A 26594-nucleotide genomic window follows, 5' to 3' on the forward strand; every position below is an offset into this window, starting at 1 on the left:
CTCAACACCAGATCCATGGTAACATTTATTGAGTGAATGAATGTAAGTAACATTTTAGGTGTGGTATTTTTTTTCTCTGAATATATAATATCTTTATATATATATCTATATATAAACTAGATAACCATTCTGCTCCCTCCATAACCCCTATCGTGACTTTTCTTTTTTTGAATTTATATATTTTTTTATACAGCAGGTCTTATTAGTTATCCATTTTATACATATTAGTGTATACACGTCAATCCCAATCTCCCAATTCATCCCACCACCACCATCCCCCCGCCACTATCCCCCCTTGGTGTCCATAAGTTTGTTCTCTACATCTGTGTCTCTATTTCTGCCCTGCAAACCAGTTCATCTGTACCATTTTTTTAGGTTCCACATATATGCGTTAATATACGATATTTGTTTTTCTCTTTCTGACTTACTTTACTCTGTATGACAGACTCTAGATCCATCCACGTCTCTATAAATGACCCAATTTCGTTCCTTTTTATGGCTGAGTAATATTCCATTGTATATATGTACCACATCTTCTTCATCCATTCGTCTGTCGATGGGCATTTAGGTTGCTTCCATGACCTGGCTATTGTAAATAGTGCTGCAATGAACATTGTGGTACATGACTCTTTTTGAATTATGGTTTTCTCAGGGTATATGCCCAGTAGTGGGATTGCTGGGTCGTATGGTAATTCTATTTTTAGTTTTTTAAGGAACCTCCATATTGTTCTCCATAGTGGCTGTATCAATTTACATTCCCACCAACAGTGCAATAGGGTTCCCTTTTCTCCACACCCTCTCCAGCATTTGTTGTTTGTAGATTTTCTGATGACGCCCATTCTAACTGGTGTGAGGTTGATACCTCATTGTAGTTTTGATTTGCATTTCTCTAATAATTAGTGATGTTGAGCAGCTTTTCATGTGCTTCTTGGCCATCTGTATGTCTTCTTTGGAGAAATGTCTATTTAGGTCTTCTGCCCATTTTTGGATTGGGTTGTTTGGTTTTTAAATATTGAGCTGAATGAGCTGTTTATATATTTTGGAGATTAATCCTTTGTCCGTTGATTCGTTTGCAAATATTTTCTCCCATTCTGAGGGTTGTCTTTTCGTCTTGTTTGTAGTTTCCTTTGCTTTGCAAAAGCTTTTAAGTTTCATTAGGTCCCATTTGTTTATTTTTGTTTTTATTTCCTTTACTCTAGGAGGTGGATCAAAAAAGATCTTGCTGTGCTTTATGTCAAAGAGTGTTCTTCCCTTGTTTTCCTCTAAGGGTTTTACAGTGTCTGGCCTTACATTTGGGTCTTTAATCCATTTTGAGTTTATTTGTGTGTATGGTGTTAGGGAGTGTTCTAATTTCATTCTTTTACATGGAGCTGTCCAGTTTTCCCAGCACCGCTTATTGAAGAGATTGTCTTTTCTCCACTGTATATCCTTGCCTCCTTTGTCATAGATTAGTTGACCAGAGGTGCGTGGGTTTATCTCTGGGCTTTCTATCTGGTTCCATTGATCTATATGTCTGTTTTTGTGCCAGTACCATATTGTTTTGATTACTGTAGCTTTGTAGTAATAGTCTGAAGTCAGGGAGTCTGATTCCTCCAGCTCCATTTTTTTCCCTTAAGACTGCTTCGGCTATTGGGGGTCTTTTGTGTCTCCATAAAAATTTTAAGATTTTTTGTTCTAGTTTTGTAAAAAATGCCATTGGTAATTTGATAGGGATTGCATGGAATCTGTAGATTGCTTTGGGTAGTATAGTCATTTTCACAATATTGATTCTTCCAATCCAAGAACACTGTATATCTCTCCACCTGTTTGTATCATCTTTAATTTCTTTCATCAGTGTCTTATAGTTTTCTGCATGCAGGTCTTTTGGCTCCCTAGGTAGGTTTATTCCTAGGTATTTTATTCTTTTTGTTGCAATCGTTAATGGGAGTGCTTCCTTAATTTCTCTTTCAGATTTTTCATCATTAATGTATAGGAATGCAAGAGATTTCTGTGCATATTAATTTTGTATCCTGCAACTTTACCAAATTCATTGATTAGCTCTAGTGGTTTTCTGGTGGCATCTTTAGGATTCTCTATGTATGGTATCATGTCATCTGCAAACAGTGACAGTTTTACTTCTTCTTTTCCAATTTGTATTCCTTTTATTTCTTTCTCTTCTCTGATTGCCGTGGCTAGGATATCCAAAACTATGTTGAATAATAGCGGCAAGAGTGGACATCCTCGTCTTGTTCCTGATCTTAAAGGAAATGCTTTCAGTTTTTCACCATTGAGAATGATGTTTGCTGTGGGTTTGTCATATATGGCCTTTATTATGTTGAGGTAGGTTCCCTCTATGCCCACTTTCTGGAGAGTTTTTATCATAAATGGGTGTTGAATTTTGTCAAAAGCTTTTTCTGCATCTATTGAGATGATCATATGGTTTTTATTCTTCAATTTGTTCATATGGTGTATGACATTGATTGATTTGCATATATTGAAGAATCCTTGCATCCCTGGGATAAATCTCACTTGATCATGGTGTATGATCCTTTTAATGTGTTGTTGGATTCTGTTTGCTAGTATTTTGTTGAGGATTTTTGCATCTATATTCATCAGTGATATTGGTCTGTAATTTTCTTTTTTTGTAGTATCTTTGTCTGGTTTTGGTATCAGGGTGATGGTGGTCTCATAGAATGAGTTTGGGAGTGTTCCTTCCTCTGCAATTTTTTGGAAGAGTTTGAGAAGGATGGGTGTTAACTCTTCTCTAAATGTTTGATAGAATTCACCTGTGAAGCCATCTGGTCCTGGACTTTTGTTTGTTGGAAGATTTTTAATCACAGTTTCAATTTCATTACTTGTGATTGGTCTGTTCATATTTTCTATTTCTTCCTGGTTCAGTCTTGGAAGGTTATACCTTTCTAAAAATTTGTCCATTTCCTCCAGGTTGTCCGTTTTACTGGCATAGAGTTGCTTGTAGTAGTCTCTTAGGATGCTTTGTATTTCTGCAGTGTCTGTTGTAACTTCTCCTTTTTCATTTCTAATTCTATTGATTTGAGTCCTCTCCCTTTTTCTTGATGAGTCTGGTTAATGGCTTATCAATTTTGTTTATCTTCTCAAAGAACCAGCTTTTAGTTTTATTCATCTTTGCTATTGTTTTCTTTGTTTCTATTTCATTTATTTCTGCTCTGCTCTTTATGATTTCTTTCCTTCTGCTAACTTCGGGTTTTGTTTGTTTTTCTTTCTCTAGTTCCTTTAGGTGCAAGGTTAGATGTGTATTTGAGATTTTTCTTGTTTCTTGAGGTAGGCTTGTATTGCTATAAACTTCCCTCTTAGAACTGCTTTTGCTGCATCCCATAGGTTTTGGGTCGTCGTTTTTTCGTCGTCTTTGTCTCTAGGTATTTTTTGATTTCCTCTTTGATTTCTTCAGTGATCTCTTGGTTATTTAGTAACGTATTGTTTAGCCTCCATGTGTTTGTGTTTTTTACGGTTTTTTCCCTGTAATTCATTTCTAATCTCATAGCGTTGTGGTCAGAAAAGATGCTTGATATGATTTCAATTTTCTTAAATTTACTGAGGCTTGATTTGTGACCCAAGATGTGATCTATCCTGGAGAATGTTCAGTGTGCACTTGAGAAGAAAGTGTAATCTGCTGTTTTTGGATGGAATGTCCTATAAATATCAATTAAATCTATCTGGCCTATTGTGTCATTTCAAGTTTCTGTTTCCTCATTTATTTTCATTTTGGATGATCTGTCCATTGGTGTTAAAGTCCCCCATTATTATTGTGTTACTGTCGATTTCCTCTTTTATAGCTGTTAGCAGTTGCCTTATGTACTGAGGTGTTCCTATGTTGGGTGCATATATATTTATAATTGTTATATCGTCTTCTTGGATTGATCCCTTCATCATTATGTAGTGTCCTTCCTTGTCTCTTGTAACATTCTTTATTTTAATGTCTATTTTATCTGATATGAGTATAGCTACTCCAGCTTTCTTTTGATTTCCATTTGCATGGAATATCTTTTTCCATCCCTTCACTTTCAGTCTGTATGTGTACCTAGGTCTGAAGTGGGTCCCTTGTAGACAGCATATATATGGGTCTTGTTTTTGTATCCATTCAGCAAGCCTGTGTCATTTGGTTGGAGCATTTAATCCATTCACGTTTAAGGTAATAATTGATATGTATGTTCCTATTACCATTTCTTAATTGTTTTGGGTTTGTTTTTGTAGGTCCTTTTCTTCTCTGTGCTTCCCACTTAGAGAAGTTCCTTTAGCATTTGTTGTAGAGCTGGTTTGGTGGTGCTGATTTCTCTTAGCTTTTGCTTGTCTGTATAGCTTTTGATTTCTCGGTCAAATCTGAATGAGATCCTTGCCGGGTAGAGTAATCTTGATTGTAGGTTCTTCTGTTTCATCACTTTAAATATATCATGCCACTCCCTTCTGGCTTGTAGAGCTTCTGCTGAGAAATCAGCTGTTAACCTTATGGGAGTTCCCTGGTATGTTTTTTGTCATTTTTCCCTTGTTGCTTTCAATAATTTGTCTTTAATTTTTGTCAATTGGATTACTGTGTGTCTTGGCATGTTTCTCTTTGGATTTATCCTGCCTGGAACTGTCTGCACTTCCTGGACTTGGGGATTATTTCCTTTCCCATGTTAGGGAAGTTTTCAAGTATAATCTCTTCAAATATTTCCCGGGTCCTTTCTCTCTCTCTTCTCCTTTTGGGACCCCTATAATGTGAATGTTGTTACATTTAATGTTGTCCCAGAGGTCTCTTAGGCTGTCTTCATTTCTGTTCATTCTTTTTCTTTATTCTCTTCTGCAGCAGTGAATTCCACCATTCTGTCTTCCAGGTCACTTATCCGTTCTTCTGCCTCAGTTATTCTGCTCTTGATTCCTTCTAGTGTAGTTTTCATTTCAGTTATTGTATTGCTCATGTCTGTTTGTTTGTTCTTTAATTCTTCTAGGTCTTTGTTAAACATTTCTTGCATCTCCTCGATCTTTGCCTCCATTCTTTTTCCAAGGTCCTAGATCATCTTCACTATCATTATTCTGAATTCTTTTTCTGGAAGGTTGCCTATCTCCACTTCATTTAGTTGTTTTTCTGGGGTTTTGTCTTGTTCCTTCATCTGGTTCATAGCCCTCTGCCTTTTCATCTTTTCTATCTTTCTGTGAATGTGGTTTTTGTTCCACAGGCTGCAGGATTGTAGTTCTTCTTGCTTCTGCTGTCTGTGGCTATCTAAGAGGCTTGTGCAAGTTTCCTCCCTATTCTGAGTTTTGCTTATCATCCTTATTAGTTTTTTTTTTAATGTTGGCCAATTTTTCTTTCTTTTTTTTCCTTTCTTTTCTGTCCTTTTTAAAAAATTATATATATGTATATAGGCTGTGTTTGGTCCCACGGCATGTTATCTATTTTCTCCTATTGGGAGAAAATATGTGCAAAACATATCAGGCAAAGAACCTGATGCTAGAATATACAAAAAATTCTTACAAATGAATAAGGAAATGACAAACCCAACGAAAAAATGGGGAAAAAATCTGAACAGGCATTTCACCAAAGAAAATATACAGATGGCAAATAAGTACATGAAATGACCAACATCTTTATTTATTAGGGAAATTCCAATTTAAACCACAATGAGATCTACTACACATCCACCAGAATGGCTAAAATGAAAGGTTAACCATACCTTATTGGCGAGAATGTGGAGCAAATTGGTTTCTCATATACTATTGGTGGAAATGTCAAATGGTACAACCATCTTGGAAAAGTTTGCCAGTTTCTTAAAAAGTTAAACATGCACCTACTATTCCCATGTGTATGTATACATACAATTCAGCTATTCCACAACTAGGTACCGACCTGAGAGGAATGCATTACATATATTGTTTTGTGTGTATACCAAATATTTTTTTAAAAACAAAGAAAAAAAAAGGAAAATAATGAAGCTTCATGACTTGTTTCAATGTAGTATAAAAAATAAAGACTATAAATGAGTAGATAGATTTTAAAATGAAACTAAATTAGAAAGTTTCAAATAATCTTTCCAGTTTCTAATTCTCTCTAAAGCCATAAGTCAGTTCTGTTTATAATCGAGACTTTCACCTTTGCTTGTAGATTCTAAAAGTAATACACCTCAGAGAATTCAAGGAAAACTCCTATCTGGCCCTAAAATATGTTACAATCCTTACAAACTGATATGTGATGCATTTTGATTCTTTGGAAAGCACATGTAAGTAAAATTTCCTTCTCTAAAATGCCATTTTCCTGATTAGGAACAAAGCAAATCTACCACAAATAAACCATTTATTAATTTTCTATTTTCTCTGTCCATTAAGTAGATAATCTTTTTCTTTGCCTGTAGAGACTCTTGTTAACTGCAGAAGGAGGCTGATATATTTGAAGGAGAATGAAAGATTCAGGAAAATTGGGCTCAACTCCCATTTTTGCCTCAAGTTAACCATATGAACTCTCCTCACTTGCATAATGAAGAAACTGAGAGTAAGATCATTTTTATGGTTCCTTTCTACTAAAACTTTCTGAGAAAATTGCTTTCTAAATAGAGGTATACATATATTTGGAAACTCAAATGGCTCTCAAAAAGCCGTTCTGTTTAAAGGCTTTCTTTCAGTAGAAAAACATTATTTCTATGTATTTTTAAGGACAGAAACTGGCACTTCTATTATAGATGTATTAAATTTAACTGAAAGTTTATGTACCAGTTTATAAACACTCTTCCCCGTTACTGAGTTATTTTTTAAGGTGTTCATGGTAGTAACCTACTTGAGTCACAGAGTAATTTTCCATCTACTAGTATTATTTGGCCTTTCTTGTTTTCCAATTTCAGATGACCCTTCGCTCCTGGAGCAACTAAAGGGCTTCTGTATTTTTAGTATGAAATTCTAGTAATTTTTAGAAATAGGTTCTAACTAATTACTCCTTTTCGGACCACAAAAAATTTTTGACTTGAATTTTATCTCCCAGTGTTTTAGAACTTGGAGAAGACAAGGACCTCCCTGGTGGTGTAGTGGTTAAGACTCCACATTCCCAGTGCAGGGGGCCCGGGTTCAATCCCTGGTCAGGGAACTAGATCCCACATGCATGCTGCAACTAGGAGTTTGTATGCCACAACTAAGGAGCCCATGAGCTGCAACTAAGGAGCCCACCTGCCGCAACTAAGACCCGATGCAACCAAATAAATAAATAAAATAAATATTAAAAAAAAAAAAGAATTGGAGAAGACAGTAAAAGAGCACAGGAATTGATTCACGTACTGAACTGCAGAGAGCTGTTACAACGGCCTAGAAAGTTAGAGCGTCAGAAAGAAAGTGCGAAGGGCATCAGACAATTTTTAGCTAACCCTACTGCTGTCAACACAAGTCAGAGTCCCCACCCCCTGACAGTCGACAAACCTAACACAGAGACACACCTCTTCTTGTAGCTGAGGGAAGCTTGGTAGCCCACCACCCAAGCCTCAAAATGGGTCCATTAGCTGTATTTAAAATGGTCCCCCACTCCCCAGTGAAACTTAATCCATGGGAAATAAAGGAAAGAGGATGCTTTTTAGGACTGAATTCTAGTTTTCACAACAAAATAATACAATACCCATTTTCACAAAAACATTCTCTTGGTAACTGTGAGAAGGTTAATGTGTAAAAGCCTTTTAAAGTATCTGCACTTCAGAGAAGTTCCTGGAATAAAGAGCCTCTGGGGATTCACAGCTTTTCAATTATAATTATGGAAATAAAATATAAAATTTCATTGTCACTTTAATCTCAGAAGCTGTTTCATACCAAAACAGACAACTTACCTCATTTTTCTATTAGCACTGATTATGTAAGTGTTATCCTAGTACGAGTTTTAGTTCTGGTAGTAGTCTTCAGAATCAGATGCAAATTTAAATAACAATGGTAAGTTGACTCTTTTATCTAATCAAACCATTACTAAATCAAAAATAAAGGTAAATTAAAATAAACTAATAAATCAGTTCTCAATAGGAGTATACTTTCTAAATTAAATGAATTAAAAACTTAGAATATTTTGCTTTTCTAATTTTTTTCTCTTAAAAATTTCTTTTTCTATTTTTTTACTCTAATTATTATTATTATTACTTTTGGCAGTGCCACGCGGCATGCAGAACTTCCCCGCCCAGGGATCAAACCCACACCTCCTGCATTGGAAGCACGGAGTCTCAACCACTGGACCACCAGGGAAGTCCAATCTCCACTTATTTTTGACTAATTTTAATTTGCACTAGGGTCTGTACTCATATAATGTATTCAATGCAGCTCTGACTGACAGGCTACAAAGAATCTTCAGAATGCTTTGGTTATTAAGTAAATAAAAATCATTACCAATAGAGGGAAAATTAAGAAACATTAGAAAAGCAGTTGCAATACAATTTTAAAGATAATTTTTGCAACCTTGGTAATGACACTATGCTGTTGTCGCTATATATAATAAGCAGTTTTAACAAGACTTAAAAGTATTATTTTAAGTATTTGGCTTGTCTATCAGGTTCACTTTACTAGGCTATCTGGCTTTTTTATAAAGATCAGTCTGGGAGGGCTTCCCTGGTGGCGCAGTGGTTAAGAATCCGCCTGCCAATGCAGGGGACACGGGTTCGAGCCCTAGTCCGGGAAGATCCCACATGCCGTGGAGCAGCTAAGCCCGTGCGCCACAACTACTGAGCCTGCACTCTAGAGCCCGTGACCCACAACTACTGAAGCCTGCGTGCCTTGGGCCCGTGCTCCGCAACAAGAGAAGCCACCGCCATGAGAAGCCCGCGCACTGCAACGAAGAGTAGCCCCCGCTCGCCGCAACTAGAGAAAGCCCGCACACAGCAACGAAGACCCAACACAGCCAAAAATAAAAGTAAATAAAATAAATTAAAAAAAAGAAAAAAGGTCAGTCTGGGAAAGATTCTGGTTTCTCAACTAGAACTGGCTTGAGGAGAGAGATAAAGAACGTAAGGTTGGGGGGGAAAAGGTCAAACCCTTCTTTTAGGAGAAGGGGCAAAAAGCCAAAATGTTGGAGGAAATATTTTAGGGTCATTACACTTTTTCAGTTTACTTCTATATTTATGCTATGAAATCATGAGAAGTGATAAGCATACAGTATCAAAGAAACAGCCAAGCATTTTTGGTAGACTATTCTTTGATATGGTGGGTGACACTAACTTTTGTGAAGCACTTTCTGTGTGACAGGTAATATGTTACCCTTAACATCTTCTATTCTCTCCATGTTATCGTTAAAAAAAAAAAACAACAAAAAAAACAGACTCAGAAAGTTAAGTAACTCACCTAAGTTTTAGACAGGTAGGAAGCAGATAGGCCAGATTTGGGGAACTTAGGAATGTTTATTCCAAGACTGGTCCATGTTCTTTCACCTATTCTAACCTGCCTCTATTCTACATTTTAGAAAGCTTTTAAACAAAGTTTGAAACAAACAAAAGAAGGTATAACAGATCAGTAAAAGGAAGGGTAGAAATGTAGATAAGATATATTTAAACCTCCTTCCTATTTTGTCTCTGGTCCTGAAGTTGCATTTAAACAGCCTCAGGACAAGGATCTAATGCAAGGGTTGGAACAAATAAAAGTTAATTCTTTCTAAAATTATGAAGAATAATGCAATATTAAACTTTCATATAATCTTTCCATAATTACAGAGCAGGAAAAAAAAAATCTATATTGAGCTATTTATGTATGTATCTCCTAACTTTAAAAAGGTTTAAAGTGGTTATAAGGATAAATAAAACATGACAGAAAAGCAGATTTAAAATAGGAGAAGACAGAGGTAATATTTCCTGTGGTGAGATGATGACAGATTTGACCAACTTTGAAAACCTAACATCAGAAACAGAGTAATTTAGAAATATACTAAATCACTGTGAACTCAATTACTAAGAACTTTCATAAAGACCTACCAAACAATGAGCAACCCAGATCAGACACAAGCAAAACCACTATAGCAACATCTGGTGAATGACTGAAAATATACCATACAATACTTAAACTGTTAAAGGGCAAAACAAACTTCAGCACTGACTACTGACACACAGAGACAAGCTGGGGTTTTAAATATAAACTGGGTAAGAGATATTTAAGAGCAGAACTGATAGATGATGTCATAGTGGATCACACTGAAAACTTTCTCCTGTTGATACAGCATGTATCAACAGAAGATAAATACCACTTACAAAGTTATTGACTAAAAAACTTAAAGTATTATTTCATAGGCATCAAAACCATAAAAAAGTACTTTATTTCTACCAAATGAACTTTTTTCCAAATCAAATTTAGATTACATACCTTCTTATCAGAGACACTGAAGTATTTTTTTTAAATGAGGTAATTTCTAGTTAAAAAAGCTATTAGTTTTAATATATTTACAACTGTTAAGTTCTTCAAAGTACTTATTGGCTCTTCCAGTAATTATATAAAATAGGGCTTTATATTAAGTGTACAACAATATTGGGGCAGTACCTTGGCTTAAGCATGAAAGGAAAAGCTGGAACAAAATCATTCTTTTTTTCTTTTTTTTTAAATAATTAATTAATTAATTAATTTATTTATTTTTGGCTGTGTTGTGTCTTCCTTGCAGTGCGCGGGCTTCTCATTGTCATGGTTTCTCTTGTTGCGAAGCACAGGCTCTAGGTACGCAGGCTTCAGTAGTTGTGGCCCATGGGCTCAGTAGTTGTGACTCACGGGCTCTAGAACTCAGGCTCAGCAGTTGTGGTGCAGGGGCTTAGTTGCTCCGTGGCATGTGGGATCTTCCCGGGTCAGGGCTCGAACACATGTCCCCTGCATTGGCAGGTGGATTCTTAACCACTGTGCCACCAGGGAAGCCCACAAAATCATTCTTTAGTAAGAAGTCTCCAACCACTGATATGTAAAGAATTAATTCCTTTCTTTACTCCCAACTATTTAAAAATGTATAATGATATGCTTTCTCTGCCCATCATTGATCTTTTTCCAGTAAGTAAGAAACCAGAAGAGTAACAGCAGGAATGTATACCTGTCTTGGCCTTTTATTAGGTTTGTGAAGTATAATTTTATTACTTTGTAATAGCTTTGGAAATGCTTGTCATGAAAGCAGCTACCAGCTGAAAAAGAGAAGCACTATCAGAAATATGGGAGTGGGCACTGGGAAGGGAGTGAGAAAAAAGAAACACAAATATGGAGGTGGAAGAATAGACTTTATTTTTCTGACTCACTGGGATGGTTTCAACAAATCACTGACAAGTGGGTTTTTTAAAAAAAGCATCCTATGAGTTAAAAATGGCAGTTTTGTTTTGAAAAGAAGATAACTGATGAAACGCAATCTGTAAACTCCAGTAACAGTGAGTCACAGCACTACGCCTTATCATTTTTTATCCAACGGTACATTAAAATTCTCAATGCACAAGTTTCCTCACCCTTAGCAAAAATGCCTGTTGGCCCTTCTGTTCTATGGCTTACCATGTTAGCTAACTCCCTGTCCTCACCTTTCCCTCCAAGAGTTCCAGGTTTAGATGTGACCAATATGGCTTCTGTTTTCCAAGGTTATCTCCAATCTTTTCCCTCCAAGCCTTTCTTGGAGCAGCATTATAACATCATTTACTTAACTAAAAGCAGGGCTGTGGAGTCAAACAGATCTAGATTTGAATCCTAAAATAATTTTCTCTATTGGCAGAGGTCCTGAACCCCCAAATTAGACAAATTCCTTTCTTTCCATTCAAATTAGCTTTAGGTAGAGCCCATAAAGTGCTAGCATATTTCATTTAGCACCACACTGTACCGTGCTGATTCTAGGGGAGTATGTAAAAAATATTTTTATTTAAAATATATGTCTATATCTAAGTATTGACATTTTCCTATCCTTCAAAATATTAAACCAAATGACTGAAATGAATGCCATCTCACGTGCTCAGCTAATGAATGCTAAAAGGCTCACTGTGCTCTTATCTGAGTGGTGCTGGGCAAGCTGTCTGATGACTCCACTGATGTATCTGATTAAACATGTATCTGATTTCCCTATTGTCAAAAGAAAAGGACCCTAACTTTTTACTCTTGATATTTTTAAAATAGTCATGCCAGTGATGTACTGTCATCTTTATTTCTGTAACTGTAGGCATAAACAGTATTCTTGGTATTTGCTCTTAAGTCAAGTGAAATGAAGTTCTATAGGTAAAAGCAAATAAATAAAAAATAAACATTTATGGATTTATGGATTGAGATGTGTAAATACAGTAAGCAACCTCAACACCGTGCCAAATATGATTACCTACATTTGGACCCCTATGAAACAGTCCCTTAGTCCTGCAGCTCTACTTCCACACTTAATTCTTGAGTGTATTTAATCATGTAATTTGATATAATCTCATGTTGTTATTGTTCTTCATTCATTTAACAAACATTTATCAAGTATTATACTGTGTACCAGGAAGTGTTCTGGATATTGGTGATACCCAGTGAGCAAAAGTAAAAAAAATTCAACCCTTAGAGTTTATAGCCTAGTAAAAGAAACAACACTGATCAAATCACACCAAAACATAAATGTAAAATTTTGGCTGTGACCAGTGAGTGCTCAGGCTCAGGCTTCCATGTGATGTTGAACATTAACCAGGTAAAGTGAGAAGCAAAGAGTATTTCTGGCAGAAATGGCAGGGTGTGGGAGGTAAACGGGGGCCAGACGATGCAGGCCTTATAGGCCATGTTAGGGAAAATTTATTTGAATATCAAATATTAAACATGATTAACTGATTAATCAAAATTGTCGAGAAGAAAAATTAATTGGATCTGATTAAACATGTTAATCATTACATATTAAGTAATGATTAACATGTTTCTTAAAATCTGGCAACAGATACCCATTTTTTAAATTCAGAGGCTTATATTTTTTCTTCTCAAAGAGAAGAAGAATACCTTTGCTCTCCAAGCTTTTCTAAACATTTACAGCATATTGTTATAAAAATGTACTAGGCTTTGGGTATTTCCTATTACAGTACATATTTGTATAAAGTCACTGGGTAACCACAACTACATATATAGCTGTCTCACATTATGTGAGTATGTTTACTTTGTTCTGTGTTTTTTTTTTAAATTGAAGTATAGTTGATTTACAATGTGTTCTGTGTTCCCACAAAGTCTACAAAGCACCAGAAATGACTATTTTCTCTCTTGACTATGTTTTCTATTTTCTAGCTTCTGTTTTGTTTTGAACCTTCAAAGGTACAATAAAAAGGTAAATAAACTGCCTTAAGTCAGAAAATAGCTCAAGTTACATTATTTAAAGGGCTAGAAGAAAAGAAATATTGATGAAAGGAGAAACATTAGAAGAGCCTAATTAACTGTGTCCTTACTGTTATGCAACTCAGTGTTGTTTAGTAAACAAGGAAGAGAATATCAGAGGGTTGTTTAGGTTAAAGGTAAACAAAATATATCAGGAGGGTAGGGGGTAGGGCAGGGGACTGGATAGAGTATAGATTGTAAACAGTAGAAGAATTCAAGTTTTTCCATTAAGGGGAAATGACAAACATGGATATGTGCACACATCTCTCAGCATTAATGCATGCACATACACACCCTGGTATGCACATAGGTATTTTACACACCTATTCCCTTTGTTTTGCCAGAGAGAAGGAAGGTTAGACTAAGTACATATAAACACCTCAATTTTCTAAAATAATAGTAAAGAATCCATCTCCCAGTCACTCTCAAATTTTTTTTAAAAGTTCAAAAAAAAATAAACAAAAATATTCTCACAATGTTTGGCCACTAAAATTTATAACGATAGTCACAGTCTGAGTGACTATTTTACTTCTGCATTATTCTAGTTGTTTGGTTATCTGGTCTCGCATTTTGCAAGAGAAGTGTTGCTATGGTAGGACGCTCCAAAAGCCAGGATATGAGAACCAAAAGAACCCCTCCCCTGCCACCCCCCCACCGCAAAAAAAGCTGCAAAAACAACTTTAGAAAAAAACAGTAGCCTTCAGGACATCATCAAATTACAAAATAGCACTCATCGATGTTTCAGATAACTTACATTTAAAAAAAAATTTAATATACAATATTTAAGAAATAGAAAGAGTATATTATATTTTGTTAAAATTCAAGTGCTAAGTAGATTACCTGACAATTGTGTATAAAAGAAATACTAAGGTATAAATTCAGTTGTAGTTCAACAAGAGAAGAAAACCCCCAATTTGAGGCATTTCAAACTGTCAAGAGAGCAAACAGGAATGACAGGCAATTCCTAGGCCTAAAGGCTTGCTTTTTCCTCCCTTTGTTAGAGCTATAAAAGAAGAGAAAAGGGTAAAAGTTGTTCAACAACAATAATAAAAAACAAAGAAAAATTTTCTCATGGATCTAAGTCTTCACCCAAATTATAGTTGTTTATTGCTTAAAATAACAGAGACCAAAAACATTATCTTTTTATAGTTTTAAAGAATTAAACACAAAAGATAAAAAGATCAGAGTTTCTTTTAAATTTTATTTTAGACATAGCTGATTAATGATTACTGAGTTGAAACTGAAACTTAGCTTGATGACAACTGCGGAAAACCCCAAACAAAGAATATCTCTAGGCTCTCTAAGAACATAAAATCCTTGAGAATAAAGGCAATTTTCTTTTTTATTTTATAGTAAGGAAGGTTGAAAGAAGAGAAGATGTGACAATGACAACACTATTCTCAAAGTAATGACTTCTAAACCTTTATCTCTGGAACCCTGACCTTGTTCATCCAAACTGCAAACCCACATCATAAACTTCCTACCAGTTGTTTCCATGTGAATATCTTGTTGTCATTTCAAACTAAATACTGGGTTAAATAGAACAAGTTCCCAACCTTCATCCCTCATAAGCTTCAGGCCAAACCAGCTTCCTATGTTGACTTCCTAATTCCTGTCATGCAGCCTTGAAACCACTGCTCTTTCCTTTCTCTGCTAATGCAATGATCCTAGTCCAGACCCTTACTATGGTGCCTGAAGAGTGTTTTTAAGTCATAATTTTCTGTTACTCCCAACTTTAAAAATTCTTCAATGCCAGTAAGATAAAATTGGATGTGAGAGCCACCTGACTGACATGTACAATTTACAGAGATGATCTGGCTGGTCTCTTCTTTCCTCACTTCTCAGTGTGTCTCCTGAGTATGAAGGCTGTTATGAGGATTAAGTGAGAGAATATAAGTAAAATGCCTAGTAACTGACAAATAACTGCCTTCCCTGATTCATGTCTAAATCTGGAGATCTACTGCCAAGTTTCAAAAACAGTTATATAGTAAGAGAAGCAGCAGTCACGCAGGCATTATTTATCTTTGTATAATTTGCTTATTTTTATTTACTCTGGCAAGAACCATATAAACATAGATGGTTTAGGGATACTAATTCTTTCAAAATAAGTTTCTCTCCTTTTTATAAAAGCAACGTAACTTTTCATTGAAAATGTCTAAAATACAGAAAAATACATAGAAAACAAAAATTACCCATAATCTCACTATCCAGAGAATAGCACACAATAAATACCAATAGATTCCAAAAGACCACAATTACCATTTTAAACATTTCCTAAAATAATTTTCTCTATTGGCAGAGGTCCTGAACCCCCAAATTAGACAAATTCCTTTCTTTCCATTCAAATTAGCTTTAGGTAGAGCCCATAAAATACTAGCATATTTCATTTAGCACCACACTGTACCGTGCTGATTCTAGGGGAGTATGTAAAAAATATTTTTATTTAAAATATATGCCTATATCTAAGTACTGACATTTTCCTATCCTTCAAAATATTAAACCAAATGACTGAAATGAATGCCATCTCACGTGCTCAGCTAATGAATGCTAAAAGGCTCACTGTGCTCTTATCTGAGTGGTGCTGGGCAAGCTGTCTGATGACTCCACTGACGTTTCCTTTACTGACACTATAATGGTTTCAGTGTAATGGAAAATCAGTACTTTTCACCCATTGTAGCTAAAAAAAAAAAGTGCGTGATACTGCTGGCCTGAAGGAAATGTATGTGGCTCTCATGGTAGCCAGAAGAGTTTCTAAGGAAATGTTAAGGAAAACAAGAAGATATCAACAGACAATTAGAACTGAAGAATAATATTAAGACGATACCTGGAAGAAAGCAGAGCTGAAGGTCTATTATGACTTCAGAGGATGTGAAAAGCACAGGAAAGGGACCACCAATGTGCAGTGATGAGACCCCATCTCCAGAGGACTGATCTACACCTCCTCTGTACCGAGCTCACTACTGGCTCTCCCATTTTCAGAACTGCAATCCCCCTCCCCAAACTGAGTATGCATGTAATGTTAAACATGGGAACCTGTCCTTCACTTAAACCAAAGCTCAGGAGCCTGTTATTACCTGACTCTACCTCCAAGGAAAGCAGGTCCATCTCAGCTCTTACTGTTCTAGTCCTTGGATGTATTCATGTTACACGAAAATAATGTGTAAAATTGGTTTCCTGGCTTATTTATTCTAGGTTATGCTAACTGCAGCCCTCAACAGAACCTTTCAGTCATTCCTCATTTATTAGTTACTGGGAAGAATGATGTTCCCTTCCTGAAATCTGTACCTACCATTAATAAAAAGTTTTCAAAATATTCAGAACAGAATCTATCATTATGTAACTTTTTAAAGCACTTGATACCAACACCAATCTGAAGATCAACATCAAGTATTTTTTGCCAATTGTTACATGTGAAAGATGACTTTTAAGACAGAAAGGTAAATATATTTTATGTACTTCTAAAAACTAAAATGCTGATTATAAATGGAATCCCACTTCCAACAATTCCAAAGTTGACCCCTGAACAACATAGGTTTGAACTGCATGGGTCCACATATACGTGAAGTTTTTTCAACAGTAAATACTACAGAATTGCATGATCTGTGGTTGGTTGAACCTGCAGATGTGGAAGCGCAGACTCCAGGGAACCCTGGATTCGGGGGGACCAACAGTGAGTTACATGTGGATTTTTGACTGTATGGAGGGTTGGCACCCCTAACCCCCAAGCTGTTCAAGGGTCAATTCTATAATGAAAGACAGTTAACAGAAACAAAAAACTTTCTATTTATCTCTCTTTAGGGTGACTTTATTTTAAAGTCCACAGAAAGATCTCAGAAGGTAAAGAATAAATTTACCTTATTTTCTTCTAGAAATTTCAACTTGATAGAAACATCATTGCGCATTTTATCGTATTTTTCCTTATGTGCTTGGAACAAATGCTGTGATTGCTCAATCTTTGGCAGAGTGTTTGCATCACGTGGTCCAAGATTCAGTTCTTCCAAATCAGTACGATATGCATCATATTCAATTCTGGAAAGAAGAGAATAAGTGAAGCACACTACGAAGACAGTGTGAAATAAGTTCAGGACGTGAAGTGGAACTACATAATATTTGATACCTTATGCTTTTATTTTTTAAAAATTTAATTAATTTATTTATTTTTGGCTGCGTTGGGTCTTCCTTGCCATGCGCGGGCTTTCTCTAGTTGAGGCGAGTAGGGGCTACTCTTCGTTGTGGTGCGCAGCCTTCTCATTGCAGTGGCTTCTCTTGTTGCAGAGCATGGGCTCTAGGTGTGCAGGCTCAGTAGTTGTGGCGCATGGGCTTAGCCGCTCCGTGGCATGTGGGATCTTGCTGGACCAGGGCTCGAACCCGTGTCCCCTGCATTGGCAGGCGGATTCCTAACCAATGCACCACCAGGGAAGCCCACCTTATGCCTTTAAAATCAAGTATTTCTTTAGCACAAAGAGCTATTAATATAAACATGGTGGGAGGGGAGGGGAGGGGAGGGGCTGCTTCTTAATCTCATTAACTATTCCTTTCCAAGAACAGTATTAACTGACGAGTAAAATTTCCACAGTTTATTTATTTTTAAAATATTTATTTATTTATTTATTTTTGGCTGCATTGGGTCTTAGTTGCAGCACATGGGATCTTTTGTTGTGGCTCACAGGCTCTTTGCTGCGGCGCGTGGGCTTCTCTCTAGTTGTGCAACGCAGGCTCCAGAGCACGCAGGCTCAGTAGTTGCGGTGCGCGGGCTTAGTTGTCCCGCGGCACATTCGATCTTCGTTTCCCGACGAGGGATCAAGCCCGGGTCCCCTGCATTGGAAGGTGGATTCTTAACCACTGGACCACCAGGGAAGTCCCTCCACAATTTAAAAACCAGTTTAGGGACTTCCTTGGTGGTCCAGTGGTTAAGACTCTGTGCTTCCAATGCAGGGGGTGCCAGGTAAATCCCTGGTGGGGGGAACTAAGATCCCACGTGCCATGAGGCTAAAAAAAATAAATAAATAAAAACCAGTTTAAAAAACAGATGTTAAAATGTAATGCTAGCAAGATCGGGGTAATGATCAACCCCCCCATGTGAATTGGTTAATATTGATAAGGCAAAGCAGGTGAGGATAGTAGACTTTTTTTTTTTTTTTTTTTTAAATTTGGCTGTGTTGGGATAGTAGACTTTAGAATGACATAAACTAACTGGTAAAAGGGAGTTAACTGTGGGCTGGCGCTTCTTAAAGTATAGTCTAGGTCAGCAACGCACAACAGAAATATAATGCAAGCCACATATGTAACTTAAATTTTCTAGCACTCATGTTAAAATAATAAGTTAACTTCACCTGTTTAACAGTATATTTAATTTTATACAATATATCCAAAATATTATCTCTGCAACATATATCAATGCAAAAAAATTGCTAATGAACTATTTTACTTTTGTGGGGAGAGGGGGACTGAGTCTCTGAAACCCATTTTTTTTAATTTTAATTAATTAATTAATTTAAAATTTTAAAATTTATTTTATTTTTTGGCTGCATTGGGTCTTCATTGCTGCGTGCGGGCTTTCTCTAGTTGCGGCGAGCAGGGGCTGCTCTTTGTTGAGGTGCACGGGATTCTCACTGCGGTGGCTTCTCTTGTTGTGGAGCACGGGCTCTAGGCACGAGGACTTCAGTAGTTGTGGCGTGCGGGCTCAGTAATTGTGGCTCGTGGGCTCTAGAGCTCAAGCTCAGTAGTTGTGGTGCACGGGTGTAGTTGCTCCGTGGCATGTGGGATCTTCCTGGACCAGGGCTCGAACCTCTGTCCCCTGCATTGGCAGGTGGATTCTTAACCACTGTGCCAGCAGGGAAGTCTCCATTGTGTTTTAAGCTTCCATCACATCTCAATTCAGGCTAGCCACATTTCATGATCCATAGATACATGTGCCTAGTGACTACCTTATGGGAACTCTAGACGGATTTCCATAACATTAGTATTTAGAATGTGACAATGGCATCTACTACAGAGGACTTATCCCCTTGTACTCCCTGAGATGCCTCCCCTAATACTCTCCCACCACTAACTGAAATAATTACCCCACCACCGACAAACCACAATTCCACAGCACCTCACAATACCTCTGTCAAAGCACCCGTGTAGGTATAGCATTACCTTGCTAATTAAACAGTGACTTATCCAGCAGTGTCAACTATTCAGTACTCAGCTAGAAAGAAGCAAAGTGATCTCTAATTTAGTCAAAATCAGCACCACAAACTTATGCCCTAAAACTAAAGCTCTTTATTAAAATATCTATAGTACAATTCATATCTCCTATTTCAGGAATTAATAAACAACTTACTCTAGAATGTATATACGACTCTAGAAAGAACACATCAGTCCCTCACACCAAGCCTAATTTATTCTCAACTCGTACTGAATTTAGTAACTTTATCTTTCAGGGTCAAAGGCATATCATTTGTTCATTCATTGATACAATGATTCATTCAACAAACATTAAGTATTAACATTCTATGTTCCAGGCACTGTGCTAGAAAGGAAAACTATTTGCTCATCTTCATAGCTTATCTTCAAGAAGCTAACAGCCTAGAGGGAGAGAAGCTCTTAAACATGACAACAAAATGAGATAATGGATACTGCCATGGGGGAGGGAAGATAAGGTATGGTGGAAATCAAGAGGAAGAATTACTTAATCAGGCATCTGAAAAGGTTATCTCAGAAGAGAATTAAAACAATTAAATTTCAAAGGATGGTAAGAGTTTATGAGGTAGATTGGGGCTGGGAAATTGGTAGAACATTTCAGGAAGAGAACAGCATGAATAAAGGCATAGATTTGTAAGATACCATGACACATTTGGGAAGTAATTCAATAATTTAGAACCTGAAGTTGGAATAAGATAACGAAAGGAATTAGTATCAGACAGGAAGGCAGGATTGAGATTAAGCAGGGCCTTACGGGCCATATTAAAGGGATCAGATTGACTCCAGTAGGACAAGTGATGGAAAGCCATGGAAGAACCTTGATCTAGAAAGTGACAGATTCTATTCGCTCAGGATAGAAAGGTGACTCTAGTGGTAATATAAGGCATGGAGGATGGACCACAGTAGAAGATCAAGAAATCAGAAGCAAGGAAACCAATTAGAAGACTGTGGGCAAAAGAAAAATGAGTCACTGAATCAGGAAGGACAATGGCAGTAAAGCTAAGGACGAGGAGACAGTTACTAAAAATTTAGGAGGCAAGACTGACATGGGAATAGCTAGTTAAATTCCATGGGTTCTATGGCCAAATTGCATGACCACTCTGCCCTTCACTGGCTCTAATGTCTTGAGCTAGTTTTTTTTTCTCTCTTTCTGCTTCAGTTTTTCATCTACAAATGGGAATAATAATCTCCACAAAAAAATATATGTACAAAGTACTTGGGACACCTGTTAATAACTAATATTTTTAGAGTGCTTATTATTTCAGCCAAATTAGAAGAGGGATGGCCTGAAGCAAACATACTAAAAACAGTAAAAAATGAGAGAAAAAAGTAGACAAAAATAAACTAAACAGTAATGTGTGGTGATTTAATGTGAAGACAAATATTCCTCACAGCCTCGGGTATACTTTTAAATAACAGCAGTTAATTTAAACACAGTCAAAGTTATAATACTGACCTTATAACCTTTAATTTATACCCAGTTTGTAGATGGTGTCAAAGTAAAACTTTCCCTAAGAGCTTATCTAACAGTGCTCATTAACACTAGGAAGAGAAGTATACTAAGTTTTCAAAATGCAACTCTTCACTTCAAGCTTGCCAGTCTGCCCTGAGTCCATACCAATAAAGTTAGTGATAGCTGGTTACTTTATGGCTTCTATAAAACTTCTAGAGAACAGGTGTCCACATCTGAAAAGTTTTGACCACAATAGGCTCCCTTGTTGGTGCTGCTATGGAGAAGTGCTGAATGGGCTGTTATAAGATTTTCTATACACGAAGCACCAGACAGCTAGGAAATACTTGTACAATACATAATAGGGAGCATTAAAAGGCCACCCGGACATTTGCCTAAACTGCCACTTTTTGTGCTGATCAAATAGCTGACCCTTGCCCTAAAACTCAATAAATTCTGGTTTTGACAGAGAAGAAAATTCAGCTACTGAGAAACTTTTACTCTGGGATTCTTTTTCAGTGTTATCCCTCAGTAGACAATGTTTTAGTGTTATAACTAGTCAATGCCTCAGCTACTCCATAAATGTACAGAAAAGTTAACCACCAAGCTAAGCTTAATGAATAAAATCATATATTGCAATTTCAATAAAAGAGAATAAATTATGGGATGAGGTCATTACTGTTGTTGGTTTTTAAAGTACACACAGAGGTATTCTAAAGGTTTCCTGCTAACCAGCTACCAAGTACATATAACCTGGTTTATAATTTTGCTCAGAAGTTTTAAACAAACCTATACATTGGATAAATTGAGATTTTATATCACATTGTACATTAAGTCAGATTCCTCATAAGACATGAAAATTATTTTTTATAATTAGATGTGAAAATTTGAGATTAGTACAGTTCAGGCTTGAGGCCTAATGATCAAAAATAGAAGGTAAGGAGCCCATGGGTTTTCATTTTGGCTTTGAAATTGATTCCTGGGAACAAACCATTTAACCTCGAGAGGCTTATTTTTCTCCTTTGCAAATTAAATATAAAATGTTTTCTGTATGAACAGTGACATCTAATATATTTGTCTTTCTTTAATATGGGTTAATATTTTTAAAAGCATGTTAGAAATTAAGGCTGACGAGAAACAAATGACATGCTTCAAATGAAATATATTTTACATTTTAAAATACCTAAAACTAAAAATAGTAGCTAAAATATATTTCAAGACAGGTGGACAATTACAAAGTAGAGAGATAGAAACTAGATTCATGTAGTTCTTAACTGGGAAGTGATAGGGGATACTTTTGGAACAAAAGAATTTTCATCTTCAAAAGCACATATTTAAAATAATCTTTTTAGACTAGAAAATAAGAATGCTTAAAATGATTAAAGAGGTAAAAGGGAAAATAAATTAGGATACTAAGAATAAGGAATAGATAGATTTGGAAAAGAACCAAACAGCGTTTACAGAAGTGAAAAATTTACATAATAAATGTATATACTTTGAAATAATGTATATACTTTGAAAAATACAGGCAATGCCCATGAAAGGATTTAAACAGAGACTGGAAAACCAATTACTGGGAACTGAAGGAAGTCCCACTGAAAGATACCTTATTGAGACATTCCTGCAATGTTATCGAGGGAAATCATATTGATAGATTTCTTCTGTTTCTTTTTTCCCACCTTCTGATTTTAATATTATGTTAGTAAATACTTCAAACAATAAAGAAAAATAAAAAACCAAGCCCAAAACCTAAATAAGGCACACAGATCCATCTGTGTCCTTCTCTCACCTGATAACCACAGCTATTTGTCTTGACCTTCCTATCCAAGTCATTAAGAATCTGATTTAGATATGGTAAGAATCTGATTTAGTATGTTAATACTAAACTGAAAATCACAAACACAGCATAGGATAGAAGCATCTCTTCTTATGCAAAGATCAAAAGTTAACCTTCCATAAAAAAAAAAAATCCCGTTTAAAATTTCATGAAACAAAACAAAACAAAACAAAACAAAATAAAACAAACCTAGGAATAAACCTAACCAAGGAGGTGAAAGACCTATATGCTAATAACTATAAAACACTGATAAAGGAAACTGAAGGTGACTCACAGAAATGAAAGATATCCCATACTCTTGGATTGGAAAAAATTAATATTATTAAAATTGCCATACTACCTAAAGCAATCTACAGATTTAATGAGATCGCTATTCAAATTACCCATGACTTTTTTCACAGAAGTAGAACAAATAATCCTAAAATTTGTAGGGAACCACAAAAGACCCAGAACTGCCAAAGCAATCTGGAGGAAAAAGAACAAAGCAGGAGGCATAACCCTCCCAGACCTCAGATAATATTACAAAGCTACAGTAATCAAAACAGCATGGTATTGGCACAAAAATGGACATATGGATCAATGGAACAGAACAGAGAGCCCAGAAATAAACCCATACACCTATGGTCAATTAATCTTTGACAAAAGAGGCAAGAATATACAATGGAGAAAAGACAGTCTCTTCCGCAAGTGGTGTTGGGAAAGCTGGACAGCCGCATGTAAATCAATGAAGTTACAACACACCCTCACACCATACACAAAAACAAACTCAAAATGGCTTAAAGACTTAAATATAAAACATGACACCTTAAAACTCCTAGAAGAGAACATAGGTAAAACATTCTCTGACATCAATTGTAGCAATATTTTCTTAGATCAGTCTCCCAAGGCAACAGAAACAAAAGCAAAAATAAACAAATGGGACCTAATCAAACATAAGCTTTTGCACAGCAAAGGAATCCATAAACAAAACGAAAAGACAATGTACGGACTGGGAGAAAATATTTGCAAACGATGTGACCGACAAGGATTTAACTTCCAAAATATACAAACAGCTCATACAACTCAATATCAAAAAAATAACCCAATCAAAAAATGGGAAGAAGACCTAAATAGACATTTCTCCAGAGAAGACATACAGACGGCCACTAGGCACATGAAAGGTTGTTCAACATCTCTAATTATTAGAGAAATGCAAATCAAAACTACAATGAGGTATCACCTCACACCAGTCAGAGTGACCATCATCAAAAAGTCTACAAATAATAAATAAATGCTAGAGGGGGTCTGGAGAAAAGGAAACCATCCTACACTGTTGGTGGGACTGTAAATTGGTGTAGCCACTATGGAAAACAGTATGGAGGTACCTTAAAAAACTAAAAATAGAGTTACCATATGATCCAGCAATCCCACTCCTGGGCTCTTATCTGGAAAAGATGAAAACTCTAATTCAGAAAGATACATGCACCCCAATGTTCACAACAACACTACTTACAATAGCCAAGACATGGAAGCAACCTAAGTGTTCATTGACAGATGAATGGATAAAGATGTGGTACATATATACAATGGAATACTACTCAGCCATAAAAAAGAATGAAATAATGCCATTTGTAGCAACATGGATGGATCTAGAGATTACCATACTAAGTGAACTAAGTCAGACAGAGAAAGACAAATACTACATGATATCACTTATTTGTGGAATCTAAAAAATAATACAAGTGAACTTATTTACAACTCAGAAAGACTCACACACATAGAAAACAAACTTTTGGTTACCAAAGGGGAAAGGGGGGGAGGGATAACAGATACACACCACTATATATAAAATACATAAACAACAAGGATTTACTGTATACCACAGGGAACTATATTCAGTATCTTGTAAAAACCTATAAAGGAAAAGAATCTGAACAAGAATACATACATAACTGAATCATTTTGCTATACACCTGAAACTAACACAGTACTGTAAATCAACTATAGTTCAATAGAAAAAAAAGTTTCAGGAGAGTAAGGAGGATGTGTGTGTAAAAAGGCAAGCTACAGACAGAACATGGTAGTAACTTTTTACAGCTTGAATTGGAATTGTATAAGTTTATAAGGTACAAAAATGTTTTCAGTAACTACCACCAATAAATTTTAAGAAAAAAAAATTAACTTTCCAAATGGTTTGGGCTTTTAGCTATATAAAGCATAAGGACATATATACTTAAGAATAAGCACTCAATAGCAAAAACACTAGATGAGTTTAGAGTTTACATAGGCATTTCTCACATCATTAAACTACATCAAGAGGCCAAAAGTAAAGTTATATATCCAAAAGGTAAAGTTTGCACTATCTTCAACTATGCTATAAAAAGTATAACAGAAAATAAAGAAATCAAGTGTTCAGAGGAAAAAAACTCAAAGGGGACAGGAATGAGTGGGGGAAAAAAATTTAGCCTGGAATCAAAAGTTGAAAAATGCTATCGTAGATCTGCTACTTTTTAGACATTTCTAAGTACCTATTAATACGCATTTTGTTTACCTAACAGGATGGTTATGAGATAGAGAAATCGTGTGTGTGTGTGTGTGTGTGTGTGTATAAAAAGATGTATGAAAACACTGCATTATAAACAACTATGAAAATATAAGGTAAATAATTTACGTAAAAGGTAAAATTTGGAAGAGTTTGAAGGCTGGTTATAATCTGAATAACCAACATAAACAAAATCATGCAGGCAGAAATGAGCTAGTATATTCAAGAGAAATTGAAACTATGAGTCTGGCTGCTGCAGAAGCAGTGTAACTGCTTATAGGGAAGCAGTGGTAGTATGGTTGAAGAGGCAGGCTTAGGCCAGATTAGAAAGGGCATCTGGTATCTACCTGGCAGAACACAAGGCCCTGTCCTCTTCCAAGGAAGCTGGAGCTGGGAGCTCCTCCACCTCCCTATTCCCTAGCAGGCAGGGTTTGGGCACATGGCCAACGCTCAACCGGATACTCTCAACGCAATGAAGCAAAGTACTCAGGAGTCTTTTGGAAATTTTTATTTATGGGAGCTGTAGCAGCATAAAGTACCCTAATTAGATTCTTCTGAGGCATTAAGTTGGCTTTGGTTCTTGCTTGTTTCTAGAATCTGTTCTCCTGCCTTTCTGTTAGCTCTGTGGGCTACCCTATAATCTTCTAACAAATTCTTTTTCTGCCCATATTGGCGAGAGTCAGTTTCTCTTATTTGCAACCCAAAACCTTAACCGAATTATGTACCACCTGGTAAAACAGACAATATAATGAAAATCTATACCTACCTGGCACTTTCATACTGTTTCACAGTCATTAATGTATCCTCAATTGTTTTATTCACCAAAGTGTTCACACTGGCAATGAAAAAATTAATGGCTCCTAGAAGAGTTTCTCCATTTTTAGCCAGCAGTTTCTGTGTATCTGCATTATAGCCAAATTCTTCCTAAAACAAAAGAGTCATCTTAATTTATCCAGTTACAAATTAGTAAATGTGACTAAAGAAAATCTCAAACATATCACTATTGGGAAAATACCTGATTTAGAAATCTAGCTTTAGAAGTTTTCTCTTTCAATGTTTAAATAAATAAATAGGAATCTAAATCACAACTAGCTATAGGATTACAGAAAAAGTCGAATAAACCAAATTGTTCAGCTCTGAGGCATAGCTAAAATCAAATAATTTTAAAAAGTGAAACTACTTTGTACTAGAAAAATTTTCATTTCTACGTTTTGTTTCTATTATACTGTAAGCACAGCTGTTAAGAAGAAAAATATAGCAGATTATTAATCAGAGAAACTTTAACTTTCACAACCAAATTAGGTAACAATTGGCTAAAACTTTCAGACATAAAATAGATGGCAATTTTT

General features: G+C 36.0%; 1 protein-coding gene across 8 annotated transcripts in view; it reads right to left on the bottom strand.

The window, feature by feature from the left end:
* Window positions 1-26594, bottom strand: part of ARFIP1 (ADP ribosylation factor interacting protein 1) — a 127556-nt gene that overhangs the window by 7813 nt on the left and 93149 nt on the right. For all 8 annotated transcript variants that reach the window (XM_061192524.1, XM_061192526.1, XM_061192521.1 and 5 more), the window contains 2 exons: window positions 26012-26169; window positions 17103-17277 (listed from right to left, as the gene is read on the bottom strand). In XM_061192524.1, coding sequence (XP_061048507.1) covers window positions 17103-17277; window positions 26012-26169 — 333 coding nt within the window. The remainder of the gene's footprint in view (window positions 1-17102; window positions 17278-26011; window positions 26170-26594) is intronic.

Source organism: Eubalaena glacialis, chromosome 5 (assembly GCF_028564815.1).
Source record: "Eubalaena glacialis isolate mEubGla1 chromosome 5, mEubGla1.1.hap2.+ XY, whole genome shotgun sequence".
NCBI classification, from domain to species: domain Eukaryota; kingdom Metazoa; phylum Chordata; class Mammalia; order Artiodactyla; family Balaenidae; genus Eubalaena; species Eubalaena glacialis.